The sequence below is a fragment of the Amia ocellicauda genome, chromosome 6 (genome assembly GCF_036373705.1).
Source record: "Amia ocellicauda isolate fAmiCal2 chromosome 6, fAmiCal2.hap1, whole genome shotgun sequence".
Lineage (NCBI taxonomy): Eukaryota > Metazoa > Chordata > Actinopteri > Amiiformes > Amiidae > Amia > Amia ocellicauda.
The window spans coordinates 15,761,334-15,777,051 of NC_089855.1; the positions used below are offsets into that span (position 1 = coordinate 15,761,334).

The 15,718-nt window shown below is 39.8% G+C and overlaps 1 protein-coding gene across 1 annotated transcript; it reads left to right on the forward strand.

Annotated features, from left to right (window-relative positions):
* The first annotated feature begins 1,127 nt into the window (after positions 1–1,127).
* Positions 1,128–14,629, forward strand: lamp1a (lysosomal associated membrane protein 1a). Its single transcript, XM_066706324.1, has 9 exons — positions 1,128–1,482; positions 8,091–8,206; positions 8,476–8,692; positions 8,941–9,102; positions 9,502–9,701; positions 9,831–9,956; positions 10,867–10,933; positions 11,499–11,666; positions 12,710–14,629. The coding sequence occupies exons 1-9, from the start codon at positions 1,422–1,424 to the stop codon at positions 12,847–12,849; spliced, it is 1,257 nt and encodes a 418-aa protein (XP_066562421.1). The 5' UTR covers positions 1,128–1,421; the 3' UTR covers positions 12,850–14,629.
* Positions 14,630–15,718: the final 1,089 nt, after the last annotated feature.

The following is a 15,718-nucleotide window of genomic DNA, read 5'->3' on the forward strand; positions in this document are numbered from 1 at the left end:
GACAGTCAAAGTGTTTGTTTTTTTATTTATTTTTTAATTTACAAATATTGCCCAGTATATCGAGGAGAGGAGATACAACAGGGTGTGGACTGAGTTCAAAATTAAGAAACTCGATTATCCAAACTATGGCTCTGAAGTTGTCATATCCCCATCTGTGATTGTTACACAATGTCCAATGACTGGGCTGCTAACCCTGATCATCAGTCGAGAAAGCCCTCGTCACATGTTTATGAAAGGCTTATTTTTACTAGTTAAATACAACTGAATGTATTGTGCAAATGTAAATGGGTAAAAAGAACACTTTGAGAATAGTCATCACCACAGACCACAGAGCAAAAGAAGTCACTCCTTCACTCTTTGACTTCTGCTTTTTATTGTCTTCCCACATTTATTTTATTACTCCCTTCTTGGTCAGGTGATTTCAGCTGAGACAGAACCGGAAACATTATTCTGATCCTCAGTCTCCAGTGTCTTCTGGATTTCATTCCAACTGAATTCTCAATTTCTTAGCCGAACTCTTAATTGAACTAATTGCTTGATATGATAGTTGTTTCAGACTGTTTTCACCTTCAAATAAATTACTTTTATAGGTGACTTTAGGGATACCTATGTAAGCATTGTTACTGCTTTAAATAAGTATTGATTACACTGGAATCATTTTTGTTCTATTTGCAATGACTGGATTTGGAGAACATAAAAGTGTCCTGCAATAACAGAGGGCTGGGGGGCATTATTACAACTTTCATCTTGAATCAATGTAATGAAAGGACATGAAAGTTTTTTTTTTTTAAGTCCTGTAGTCCTAATCAGATTTGTATAATTATTCACATAACTGATGTATGTTTTTATGCATAATGGTGTGACCTTAACCCATTGGCATATGCTGGACCGTTATCATTAAAACAAGTATAAATACATCATCTGTCCAACTGCAAATCAGTAAGACGATTTGCTCTCATTGATTATATACGTCTCTTTTGTCATTTTATACTTCTTATGATAATGACCAGCCCCATCGTTCTGTAGAATTTCCAAATACCGTTCCAAGGTGCGACTCTCGCGAGAGCGGCGTGTTTGCTCGCGCGCACGTGACGTCGCGGGGGGGTGAAGCCTCTCTCTGGGTCACATGACCGGGACACTTCTTCCTGGATCGACAGGGACGCAGTTCTGTAGGCACTAACTCGCTGCAGGGCCGGGTCGACAACGCAACTGTCAGGCGAAAACGGAGAGACGAGGGGATTTCGTTAAGGACCAGCGGATAACCACAACTGCAGCTGCCTGTCTCTGGAAGGAAAGGCGCGGTGTCCGTGTCGCCTGTGTTTAGGCTGTTTGTGTGTCTGTCTGGTCCCCGTACGTCCTCCCAGTCCTTTCTCCGGTCTTGTGTTTTGTGTGCTGTACTGTGGCAGCTCCGCACTGGGAACATGGCCCGCTACTCCCAGAAACACACTCTCATCGCCGGGGTGGCAGTCTTTGCACTTCTAGGTAAGTGCTTAGTGAAGGACCAACCAGCATAAATCGGTCTGTGTGCATATGTGTTTATGTATTTATGTATGCATGCATGCATGGATGTCTGTTTGTATAATAAGTGGGATATTGTGTTTGTATGTATCCCATCAATAATTTACTGTACGCAACGTGCAAAATGTTTCTACGACGTAATTTTATGTTCATCATAAAATGAGATAATGGAAATCGGATAACATACCCGTTCGATATATGAAAAAAAAAACACACAACAATGGTTCCCAGTACTGCTTTGTCATATGATAAGTGGAACGATTTCATCATATCTATGTAATCGTGCCAGACTTTTATTTTAGTTCTTAATCTATGTATTTCTAGTACCGGCACAGTTGAATGCGCTAATCCGTAGGTAACGTTGTATATTTTAAAAAAAAGTTTATATATATTTTGGCTATATGTTTTTATATATATATATATATATATATATATATATATATATATATATATATATATAGTCTTTACTGCATTTTGATCGAGAAAATTCGAATGTACTCGAATTAGAAAACGAGGGGGAAACAATTGTAATAGAACCCGAATTTGAGTGATTATTGACATTTCCATTCTTTATATCGACATTATGCTGCTCCTTATGATTTGCATTGTATTAACTTTACCAAAGTTGCCTCGACACTCATTAATACGATTAGGATTTTGACTGGTGGTCGATCGTTGAAATGGTTTGAGATCTGATCAGTTTAATATTTAAACGGTTCAGTCTCCATGGACAGAGGGCACAAGCCGAGTTTGTTGTTCATGTGATAAACACAAGTGCCCTGCTGTCAGCGATGTAAATGTTATAGCCGGGCTATTGTCTTTGCTCGGCTCACGTGATGGAAGAAATGCTTTGTGCGCAAACACTGGCCTCACTGTTTGCATTTATGCTGTGCAAAATCAGTTATCCAAGTGGGTGACAAAATACACAGCTTTTGTGTTTGTCCAGTGCTTATTTTTCCTGATAGCTTCCTATCAGCAGAGCTAGAAAATCAGTACTCGATAGGTTAGACATGCATTATGAACATGCTAATCCAGATTTCAGTGTTTTCCAAAACTTTTTTTTCTTCTATACACCACAAGAAGCAGTTCAAATTGGTAAAGGCATGAATACACAGATATATTATTTCTTCACTGTAAATGCTGCTGTAAGATCTTCCATTCCAACAGCCTGCAGTGGGTTTGAGCTCTAGATGCTTATTGGAAGGGACTGTGTTTTAAAGATCTGTTTTTTGCTTTTGGAATTTTCTGCTAACTTGCTTTCACTAAAGACACTGAACAACATGAGTCACCATGGTCTAAAAACAAAGTCTAGCAAGAAGGCGAGGAGGCTAGATTTACTATGAAAAAACATTATTGCATGCAAGTTACAGCCCTTAAAGAAAAGCTGCAGTGACCCACCCATGCTTATTTTCAGTTGTAACTTGCCCTGGTTTGTGTCATCTGACTGCATCTGCTTCCCTGTGCATGTTTTACTGTAAATTCAATTCATGCAATTAATTTAGCCAAAAATACAAAATGAAAGGGGAAACTGCAGAACTCTATTAGTCAACACTATTCATTCTATCCCTCTCTTCCATGTAACCCGTTTGGACCTTGACATTTTATTTTTTATATGTTTGTGTTTTAATTGTATGACTTGACTTTAATAAAAAGATTGACATATCAAAATTGCTGAGAATCAATTAACATAATGACTGCTAGTTGTCATTTGTATCAATATTTTGCTGTTTCCATGCAAGCTGCTATATATTTAACTTATTTTTATGATACATTAAAAGACAAAATGCTTATTTCCGTCTTATGCTATTATTGATTAGCACATTTGCTGGTAATAGAATATTTCTATTCCTTCCATTTAAGAATCTGGGCATTGTGCTGTAATGCCTTTGCACAATTTTAGAGTAACATTCATGGAGCGTGATATTTAGCTAGTCTGAATTTAGCATGCTAGTTCTCTATTTGCATACAGGTGCCATGTTCAGTTTGAGACCGAGGAAATCAAACTTTCCAGAGTTTGCCAATGGTTTGTAATCTCAGTTTTATCACTGATTGTTTCTGTGGTTGTAGGCTTATATATGTCTAGTTTCTTGCAAGATTTGAGAATTGTTAGTATGGCAGGAGGCTGCATTAGTAATATTCTTGAATAATGACATCTACTGTGTTACAATAGAAAAGGGAGGGGGGGAGACCTTGTTTGCCATTGGCATGGTAGGGACTAGTAATTTTGAAAGAAATTGAAAAGATTGGGCTTTATGACTTTAAAAAAAGTCACCTCTTCCATTGCATTGATAATACAACTGTTCAGCACTTCACTGTCTTGTATACCATCAGTTTAATTTAAGTGATCAATGGTAAAATATTTTGAATGCAAACCTTACAGTGATGATCTTTCTATATACCCCTACATTTTTAGACATTTTAAATATCTTCTTTCCCTCTAATTCTTGCCTTCTAATGTTTTTTTGTTCTTGTTTTGTAATTATCTAAAGGGAGCAATTAATAACAAACATTTGCATCTTGGAACTAGGTGTTCTTTCAATGCTACAGCCCCCTTGTTTTGATTTTACTTTGCTCAAAAAATAAGTCTGTACTCTGTTTGAACATGTATAATTAGGCACTGGGCATGCTTGTATTTTTCAAGATTCCAGTTTAAATTGAACTAAATGCATACCTGCAACACATTGTTCTTTAAAGCATCTTTCTTTCTTAATCCAGGTTTAGTGTTTTGTACTGCCGTAAGCTTTTCTGGGATCCTAATCTGTGATCTACCTTTGAAATGAGTCATGCTGTTACTTTAAAAGTCGATCTGAAGCCAAACTTCCTGTTGGAGCAATTTTAATTGGCTTGACCCAAGTCCACATAAGCATGTGTTGTCTGGGTCCTGAATGACTTGGTGTTGGCTTAATTGTAGAGTTGAATTCTGTGAAAACGAATCCAGCTTTTGACAAATGTAACTTTGTGAATATTATAAACCAGAAGTGGTACCAGATACAGAAAAGAATAATTAATCATAGCTGATGGCAGAGAATAGGATATGTTTCATGCTTCCCATTGATTCAGATTTGCTGCTTGACCGAGTTATGCACTTCAGTTAGCCAAGTAAAGGTGCAATCACTGCAGTTAACAAACTGTTAACAGTATAAGAAAATCAGTGCTCTAAAATTGAGATAACAAAATCATATAACTATTTCATTGCAGACTGCTCCATTCTAATTGCAATCAAGCCCAAGCTCAGGCCCAGGACCAGATGCCAGAGTGTGCAGGCACTTGATCATATAACATCTTAACATGAAAATGATTGTAGAACTTCTGAGGTTTTGCTATATGTAGGTACATGGTTTACTGTGCCTTTATCAGAATGTAATCTGTCTTTGTTTCTTTCAATGTGTCAAGTTTGGTTTATTCTGCCAGCTGCCTGATGGAAATCTTAGAATGACTCATGACAACTGTTTTCTGACCTCAAGGTCAATTCTTTGCTCTGGCTGGGCAATTAATAACTTATCATATGTGAGAGCCTGTTTTCTTATGCAACAGTCCTGACCAAAGAACAACTGGAAATTACAGAAGTGCAGCCATTAGATTATAAGCAGTTAATTTTATATCGATAACTTCTTAGAAGGTACACTTTGTACACTGTAATCTATAAGTAAATGATATTCAGGCTGTTGTAACTTCCAAAGAGGAATGCATTTTAATTGAAAAGTAGAACTGTTATGTATACATACCTCATAGTAAATGATAAGTGTATGACATTGCAATTTTTGTATAGTATGGAAGAACTGACACTAAAATCACAGATTACTCACTCTTGTCAACCTCTACTTTCTTACAATATCTGATTAATTTGTTCTCTCCAAACAGTTTGCATTTGTTTTTGCGTTGTTTTTGAACATGGCACAACTGATTGGTATCCTAACGGGTCATTGAAGACTATCGATATCCATTACACAATAGAAATGCTCCTGCACACTGTGCTCTAGAAGCTTCACTATGTTGTAAAATAGCCCAACTGCCGTCATTTTGGGCTTCTGGTGACATTTGTAACAGTGAGACTTGAAAATAGTGCGACTCTTTCTATTTGTTTTGGTAAATGAAATCCTGACATGCTTGTTAAGATGGGACTGAGCCTGCCGTGTTGCAGTGACTCCTGATTGCCTGCCCCTGAGGTCCTCTCGGCTCTGCATCAGTCCATCAGTGTAGTTGAGCAATGTAATTCTCAGGACCATAAATGTCTTCAGAGCTGCTGGACATATTAATGATAAAAGATGTCTTGCCATGTTTGAAAGTGCATACATTTATCTTTAGTTTGCCTAATTAAAAGGATTTCATCCCCGTACAGTCTACCAGGCAGTTTCTAGATAATACTGTAATAATGGAAAAGTTCTGAAAAATCTCTTTAAGACTAAGCATGTTTCTGAACAGCACACAGTGTATCTATATATTGTTGCACTTTCGTCTTTGGGGGAACTGAAGCTGGGCAGAAGCAATAATCCAAAGGTTGGTGTCTATTCTATTTAGAAACACCCTCCTTTTTTTGAGTGCCTCAGGAGATATCGAATTTGTGTTGCCTAACTGTATGCATTGCCCCCCCACAAAGGCTAACATGGCTGCCTGCCATGAAACTGCTCTATGCTGTGCTTGGCTGAACTGGTTAATATATCCTTTACTTCTCCAAGTAAGCAGTCTGCATGGTTTATAAACTCCCAAGATGGCCGTGGGGTTAGCGCACTCTCGCATCCAATAATCCTGCTGCAGAAGGACAGTGCCACGCTCCGAGGGCCTGTATGCTCACTCTTTTTTTGTTGTAGGTACAGTTGGGGTGGGGGCTTTGATCAGTCTTCTAGCTGACCGTACTTGACAAAGGGACAAACTATTTATTTATTTATTTATTTATTTATTTATTTATTTATTTCATGGTGAAATCACCCCAAGTATTGGGGTGTTAGGATTTAGTATCAAAATAGCACAAGATCTTTTCTGCATTAGATAAGTGTGTCTCGTAATGTCAGAAGCATCAAACTATAGTTATATTCTTCTGTGTTCCTCCGTGATAGAAGCAGGGTGTCATAATTTACTGTGAATGTGGGCAGGAAGCTTGTCCTCTTCTCCTTTAGACTTGCACTAACTGGTGGTGAATTGGCCCTCTTCTAGGAAGATGGAAAACTTGACAAGGTGACTTGAATAATACAGGAGCTGTGTTTACTTTTACTTGCTCTACTTCCACTGTGTACTGTGTAAAACAACAACATGCTACCTAAGCTTGATTGTGACTGTCTTCTTGGAACCACTCTGTGGTGAAAATGCCCTGTGCTGTTTGAGAATGAGACTCTTGGCTTCTCTTTAGAATGCAATTGGATATCGACTTGGAGTTGGACAGTCTCTTTAAAAACATCAACAGCTGCACAGGGTTCCAAATTTCATGCATTACCATTTGCATAGAGCGTATTTGCTGGAAAGCATTGGCCATGTTCATGTTAAATCTTTAATCTTTATTTGTTTATTTAGAGGTGAAGTATAGGCTATGCTTACCTGTGTAAGAAATGCAATGTTGTATACTCTGCAGTTCATAGATTATGTAGTTTGTTAGTGGGCTAAGATTATTTAGCAGTTGAACTATGTATTCCTTGCATCTCTTTTGCAGTGATGTGGCTAGTAACTGGTGATGGGTTTATCATCTAATGCTGCTTGAAGTGTTCTGTCTTTTCACATTTGCACTGAATGCTATCGGACACGTGTAACCCTTGTATTTTTCTAGTAAAATGGTGACAAACGTTAGTGTTGCTGCTGTGAATTGCTCTGAAGAGTAATATTTTTATATGGAGACAAGGCTCTGCCTGTTTTCAAAACTGCAAACCTGGTATGTTTGACATAATTCCCAGTATACGTATTGTATGGAGATTAGGTTTGGAATTGTAATGGCGATCTCGAAAAGCTTCTACTTCATTAGAGGTTTGCAGGGCCATAATGCACCACATGTGATTAGAGTTTAGGTTTCGCCCTCATCTTGACCCGACCTATTGTTTGGAACTGTGCTGGAATGCCGTTGTCAGCAGCTGCTCACCAGTGTGCAGGGGGTCCTGACATCAGCGACCGTGCAGCCGGGCAGCGGGCCGGGTTCTGGACCAGCCTCTTTGCCTTCCCCTCAGTGCTCTCAGCTTCCACATGAAGGCTGTGGTGATTGGCTGTCCTCTAGGATCCAAGTGGCCCATTGTGTAGCTTTTTAAGCAACATAAGCTGTAAGAAACTTAATTAATTTTAAAGCACTCTCTCTCTGTTGGATCTGAAGGCTGCTTAAAACCAGGTGTTGTATGATTGTTTACAGATCTGATAACTGCGGCTTTTGGTGCATGGTTAAGCAAGATACAAAGTGGTAAATAAGGGAGCTGGAATGCAAGGTCTACACCCCACTCCCCGCTTACCTCCAGACTACATTCCTCAGCCATATTTAAGAACAGCCTGCTCAACTACCATGTTAGAACTGTAGGGCTGATCAACACTGTGACGAGTCGGGAAGCGTGTGGCTCGTAAAACTTGAACATCTGTCTCAGTCTGCTGTCTGTCTTATTTTGCAGGCTGTCTGAGTCCTGTCCTGGCCGTAACTCTGGAGGTGAAAGATGGGAACGACACCTGTATCAAAGCTGAGCTCTTGGCCAACCTGTCGGTCCTGTACAGTGTCGGCAACGGCACGGTATGACCCGCGCCTGCTTCCATCCTTGATGCCTGTTCAGAATGATGTCATCGTTTAAATATTAGCCAAGCAAGACCTAAATGAGTCTCCCCAACAGAAACCCAGACAGTTCATTTGTAGTTCAGGCATTTGGCATTTTATCTCAAGTAGGAACATTCAGTGTCTAGTTTAGTGTTAACCAACCACACTGTATGGTTACAGTGAATGTTTCACTTCCCTGCCCTATTTTAAGAGCTGTTTTTTTCTTCCTTTTCCCGTTTCTCCTGCAGAGAATGGCACTCATGAATCTGCCTGACTCTGCCGAGGTTGGTAAAGGCAGCACCTGTGGCAGCTCTTCTGTGGCCCCCATGCTGGTAGCCACCTTTGGAAATGGTCATTCTCTCAGCCTGAATTTCACTAAGAATATGACTCTGTACCGTGTGGACACACTAACTGTTGCCTACAACCTCAATGACAGCACTTTCTTCCCTGACTCCAAAAGCACAGGCAAGTAGGAAGTCCTGGGTAGTTCATGATCATGTTGATTGTGTGAGAAGGTCAGACCAGGTCCACTGCATTATTGATTAGAATCGGCTAATGCAAGGAGACGCACCACCTTCGCTGTGGTGCTTCTGATGGATTTTTAATGTAAAGAGTTGTATTTATTTGCAGCTGTAATTCTCCTAGTCTGGCCTTTGAAATTCCAGATGTGCAAATTTGATTTTCGTCTTGCTTGTTATTTCCGCCCCTTACAGATACCGAGTCTGTATCGACCAATTTGACAGGTATTCAAGCTCAGTTGAACACTACCTACAGATGTTTCAGTGCATCTCCAGTGGCCATGCCCAAGGTCAATGTGACATTCACTGAAATGAGGATGGAGGCATACATGCAAAGTGCTAACCTCAGCAAAGAAGGTATACATTGTGGGATATTCTGTGTTTTCTTGTATTGGTTGTCCACTCGCTCAGAATCGATCAGTCCATGAGTCTTGATCCCATATGTTTGTGTTTTGTTTCTTGGCTCTCCCATTTTGTATTGGCAATCAAAGCAAATCCTGGTGCATTCTGTTCTGACATGGACTTGAATAGTCTTTCTTCTGAGTGGGAGATGAAAAGGGGTCACACCATCTTCCACTGTCATGGATGCAGTTTACGAAAATCCTATTTGGTTTTATTTTGGGCTCGTAAGATTTTCACACCTGAAGTAACTTGAATAGTGTCCTTTTTTATAATAAACATGAACAGTTGTAGTCCGTAATGAGAATATTTGTTGATTATGAATGAGATTATTGTTTTTTTCCCCTCCCACCCCAGAAACCATTTGCACTGCAGATGCCAGCGCTACCACTCCAGCTCCCAAAACCACGCCAGCCACCACCACCGCAGCACCCACCACATCTCCAGGCACCCCTGTGCAAGGAAACTACAATGTCACTGGCTCAAACGGCACCTGTCTGCTGGCTAAGATGGGCCTGCAGCTGAATCTCACCTACACCTCCACTGCACAGGGCAAGGTAACCTGCTGCGTAATCACTCTGCTCAGTCTAATTCATGTAAAAGTAGGAAAGGAAAGAAGAGTAAAATGAACTTCCATATATGACACTGGCAGTTGTGTGGCATTATTGAGTCTTCTCTTGTTGCAGCTTGTGCAGGAGATCCTCAATGTCCAGCCCGGGCTGGTCAGGGCCTCTGGGTCTTGCGGTTCCACAGTGGCCACACTGTCACTGACTGATGAACTTCACTTCAACCTGAACTTCACCTTTAATCTGGTGAGGAATCCTAACCATAGTGAAGAGCGACCCTGCTCAGAATAACCTACTTTTGCTTATATGGATTTGTGGGAAAATTCAAATCAATATTTTAGTTTTGTGTGACTGTAAGTTTGAAATGAATGGTCTGTGTGCCTTCTGTGACAACTTCTGTTGTCTGCCTATTTAAAACTGAACTGGTTGCCTTATCTCCTGCTTTATTTAAAAGCTAGGGACAGGCTCCAGTTATTAATAATTAGTAATTGTACTGATTTTCAAGAATTTGTGAGATCACTATTTACACTGTACTTGCAGTAACAATCCAGAAGACGGCGCCTGTAGTCTAAAAATCCACATGTAATACCCACTGTATGAACTGATCAGTCTATTCTCAGGATAGGGTGTTTTTGTCTGTTGTGGATAATTTAGGTGAATTTGACTATGACCTAGCCTAAATATTTACATGTTATGCCTTGTATTCTAAGTTTTGAACCAATTTTGACTTTTCTTTCCTGCATAGTGCAATCTGAATATATTAAAGTTTTTTTTTCCATTAATGCCATTTACACTATCTTGCCTGTTGGGTTTGTTGAACAATAATTTGTTCCCATCCCAGAGTTTGAAATTTGTACTTTTCTTTGGTAATACATGGAGATAGGAGATCATCATACCCAACATTTAGGAACTCCTGAAATGTCATCGTCCCCCATTCATTTTCATTAAATATTTGAAGCAAATGCATATTGCAACTTTTTAAGTGTGTAGTCGTGCCAGAACTATTAGCTAGATTTGCTGTATTTAAACACAATCTTAAACTGTCAGGCCTTCCAAACCGTACGAACCTCCTTTAAGGAGATTCTCGTATTTTGAGAAGCTGGCCATTGTGATCCTGAAGATGAGGCCAGTTTTATAACCATCTTTTTATCTGCAGAATTCAACAACCAAGAAATACCACCTCGGTAGCATCAGTTTTGATGCCAACATGACAGACGTGACTGGTAGGCCTTTTTTCTGAGTGCTCTGTCATACTGGGATTTTCTTTCTCAGTTTCAGTACCCTTACCTATTAATGTAGTTTCCTATATTTGAGATTTTTCACTTAATGTGTCAGTAAAGATGGGTCTGTAGGTTTAAAAGTGCTTTCGTAGCTGTGTCACTGGTTTGTACCCCAGTCTGTAATAGTAGACTCTGTATTTCAGCTTCCAAGGCTGCTTTTAGTTTGGGTCAACCTGCCGTTTGAGATGCTGCAGAATTGCAAAGGTCCAGTATGGTTGTAGAGCGGGCTAAACCATGCAAAGGTTTGCAGTTATAGCAATAAACTGATCCTGCGGTTTGCAAAGCACTTTGCATCTTGAACGCAGTAACACACACACACCTTTATTTATTTTGCTTCCTTGTGTAGACTGTATGTGAACTTCCTGGTACACTTGGTAAACATTTTGCAGGGTGCCTCAGTGTTTGTGGGAAGGAGAACACCTTTTTATTAAGGTTTAATAAAAGATCTTCCACCTTCCTCTTTTAATGTGTTTTTGTGTCTTTATTGATTCCTCCACTGTTTGAACAGCCCCTTTCCACGTGGTGAACAACAGTCTGAACTACCTGAGAGGCACTCTGGGGAAGTCCTACATGTGCAGCGCAGAGCAGACCCTTCTAGTGAACGGCAACTTCACTGTCAACACCTTCCGCCTTCAGGTCCAGCCCTTTGGTGTCAACAACAACCAGTTTGGAGCAGGTACAAGACTTTCAGGGTCAAGTGCAATGAACGTGCAGAGTTAGTGCAGAGCTGTCTTCAGCTGCATACCGTCTAATCCAGTACTATCTTAAGATCACCCCTAGCTGAACGAAGCTTGGTACTAACTTCTGTACAGAGCTGAGAAGTGAGCTTTGTTGGTGTGCTACCAAAAATAAACTAAAAGGGGGGCTCAGTATTGGAGTGATTGTCAACTTGCTGGACTCAATTTGTTTTTTGTTTTTTAAATTGTGTACAAATTATTTTAAGCACAAAAAAACAATTCCTTTGAATGAGTGGTATAATCCCCATCCCCTCTGATCCACCACCATTTTTTTCTTTTTTATAATCCTCTAAATTGTATGAATCCTTACAATATGATGAAGCCATATATAAACTGCAGCTTTATGAATATTTGTATTTATAAAATGGGCAAATCTTAATTTGAATGCAGTTAATATGGCTTTATTGGAAATGTTTAGATGTGTACCCCCCATCTTGTAAGGGAGTTTAAACCATTTTCTTTACTTATTGGTTCTGAATAGTTGTGGAATAGTAGTTCATACATTTTCCTGTTTCCACAGTACAGTTCAGTAGCCTGTAGAGGGCAGCAGCAGTTGCCTTTGTTGTGACTGAGGACATTGAGAATCACTGCCAGACTGTCTTGAGCTGCTTAGTATTAGGTTGTGTTCTGTATTAATTTACATACTAATTCAATGCCAGCCTCTACACTGAACTCTGGATTAAGCCGAGTTAGGAAACTGCCTAGAAGTGTACTGTCTTTTTTGTGTCTGTTTTATATAGTGAAGAGAAACGGGTCTGTAACTGATCTTCATGAGACTGGATTTACAGATATTGAACAATGTACAAATCCATTTTTATCTCTGGAACCAATATTTACCATCCACTAGTCTTTTTCAAAACTGGTAATGGAAATATGAAAATAGCCACCCTTTCTCATGTAAATATTAGTATAGATGTGTATGTATGTTTATGGGAATGCAAAGGCCTGTCCGGTCGTGCTGACCGATGCTTCTGTGTTCCAGCGGAGGAGTGCCAGCTGGACGAGGACAACATGCTGATCCCGATCATCGTGGGCGCTGCCCTGGCTGGACTGGTGCTCATCGTACTGATCGCGTATCTGATCGGGAGGAAGAGGAGTCACGCCGGGTACCAAACCATCTAATGGAATCGCACAATGACGATGGAGATAAAGGATGATCAACCACTGTTACTAATGAAGCTCTCGCAAGGACTCGGTACCACCCCTTTTAATTCATTAAATCAATACGTTGTAAGGGAGCTTTTTAGTTGGCCTATGCATCTGCTTCTTGACAAGCTCCTCTGCTCTTACAAATGTACCCGAAAGATTGCTATATTTATTAATAAGACGGGGGCTTCCTTCTGGATTGGCCATACTCAAGAATTCAAGGGAAACACATGGGCATTCTGGCATGAAGAACACCACGTCACTCAACAGCACTACATTAGACGTGTTCAAAATTCCCACACTAGGTGCCGATACACCTGACCAGGCTTGGTTTAATATATGGTAATACTGCACATGCTCATGAACCCGTAACACGTCTAAATTAATCATGTGAAAATGTAACAACAGACGGGTGGCTGATGTTATATAAATGTCATCGATTTTCTTACTTAATAAGAGAAGTTTATTTAGTCTGGGGGGGAAAACTCCCTTATCTTTAAGTTGTACATTTGTGCAAGAGCTCTAGACTTTGAAATGCATTTGCTACAGGAAGAAGGTGAGCAATGTTTATATAAACACCTTGGCAACTGTCATGTGTGGAGAAAATGCCCTTTTAATGCCCTGTGAACTTGCTAGGTACCGCTCTCTTGCTGTGTTCATGTAATTATGATTTCCTTTCCATTTACCAGTTTGGATTTCTTTTCCCCTCACTCCCACTTTTTGTTTTTAATTCATTAAGGATTTAGGTTTTGCTTTTTGGATGTGGTGTACAGTATAATTCTCATCAGGCCTTTTGGTTCTGTTGGGTTTGTTGAACAATTGTTTTGACCTTGTGCAGGCATTGGCTCTACCAATGATGATCTTTTTTTTCTTTTTCTGTAAATGTATTGCTCTTGTCTTTCAATTGGTATTAAGAAATTATAATGCTTTTTTGTTAACAACCAAGGGGCTCAAAGGCTCCTTAAAAGGGAATTCTTGAATGTCTAACCTGGCTTTAACAATACTTGCAATGTTGGCTATTGTCCACCCCCCCACACTTCATTTGCATTTGGGGCAGTATTATAAAGGTTGGTCTTTGTTAATCTGATAGTTACACAATAATCAATTCTGTGTCTTGGATTGGTAAGATCTGGTCAAATACCACAAAATGATGCCTTTCATTACAGGTGAGGTTTTAGTTCAAATGTCAACCTCTTGGAAAGCTGCATGCTTTTCTTCCGCTGTGGATACTGAAGGAAAGTGTTAATTGTGCCTCTCAGCAGTGGTTTATAATTGAGATTTCACGACACAGCTCCCTATTGAAAGACGCTGCAGGATTGTAAGTCATAGCTTTGTTTTAGCCTTCAGTTTGTTCAAGTTATTTGATTTAGATATTAATGCCTGCAAGCTGATGCTGTTCATTATCCTGCAACTTTCAGTGCCTCTGAAGGTGCTTGTGGCTCCAACTACCATTGGGTTGCAATTCAGAGTTCTTAGTCGTGCCCTTTTATTTTTTTTTTTAATGGAGCAAATGTTTAATATGATCAAAATCAATTTGGAGTTTTAAGATTCCCTAACTTAACATGACGTGTGTGATACAGAAAATGTATGGGGAGGGGAGGTATTACAAACAAGGATGTGAAATATCACTCTCACTAATCCCTGAAGTATATTAATAACTGTATTCCATTCTAGTGAATTTTTATTTTTGTAGGGAATGCTTCGATCTTTTTCTATTTGCATCTCAGTGAGGTCAATAAAGATGAATGACAAAGTACTTCCTGCCTTTGGCCTAATTCCTTAATCTGTCCCTCAAAGCTGCAGGTTGCCCTGCATTGATAGTTGTTCACTCCTGTGTCAGCTGGTGATGTGGTTATTCAAATGCATCTACAGTTGTGGTGCAAAACTCCTTGGGCCTAACTTGTATAGACATACCAAAGCTAGGTGTGAACCTGCCTCACAGTACCGGGCACCAGTAGAAAATGTACTATGCATTCTCCTGTCACTGCCTTGTTCCTGGAAATATGTTAATATTTTCACCAGCAGGAGCCCCTTCACGATTTAACACTGAAAGCTTGTCTTTAGCTTGTAGGGGTAAGGCACTGTGTAAAAACCTAGCGGGCAGACTGTGTAATGTGCTGGCCAGTAGTGCATCCATGCCAGGGGCACAGATGAAGCACTTTGCTCAACCCACTCTGCTATAGCCAGTTGGTAAGTTTACACGGCAGGACACTGCTCCAAATAATTTGTCTTGGCCGCGGGTGTTTTTTGCCAGAATTATAGATTGCTTTAGTCAGATGTCCACACCCAATGCAAACTGCAGCTTTTTCACATTAAACACAAAAGGATGTAGAACTGCCTGAATAAGGGCAGAAATATTTCAATGCAGGTGCTTTCAACACTTTTAAGTGGTAAAGGAGGAAAAATTAGTGCTGGGATGAATGGTTTTAAATCCCATATTTGAAATACTTCACACTCTACTCCACAGTACATTAGTACAGAGTAATAGTCTGGGGGTAATCTAGGACAGTAAGACTTTTTCCCCTCCATGTGTTATGTGATTGGCATTTAGATGCATATGCAGTCAGAAATCAAAGGGACTGAAATTCCAAGTACTCTTTAATTCCCACACAGGACAGTAATCGTGGAGTGAGCAGGAAAGGAAAAAAAAAAAAAGTGCAAATAGCTTATTAAAGCCATATTACAACTCCAAAAAAAAAAAAAAAAAAAAAGTTACATTCTATTCTGACAAAGTGCAACCGTACAAAGACCAAAAGGAAAGGTTCCTTTTTCTACTGATTACAAATCTTCCCTTCCCTCTGTGGTTTAAGACTAGTCAAGATCAGTAAAAATCACAAATGCACAT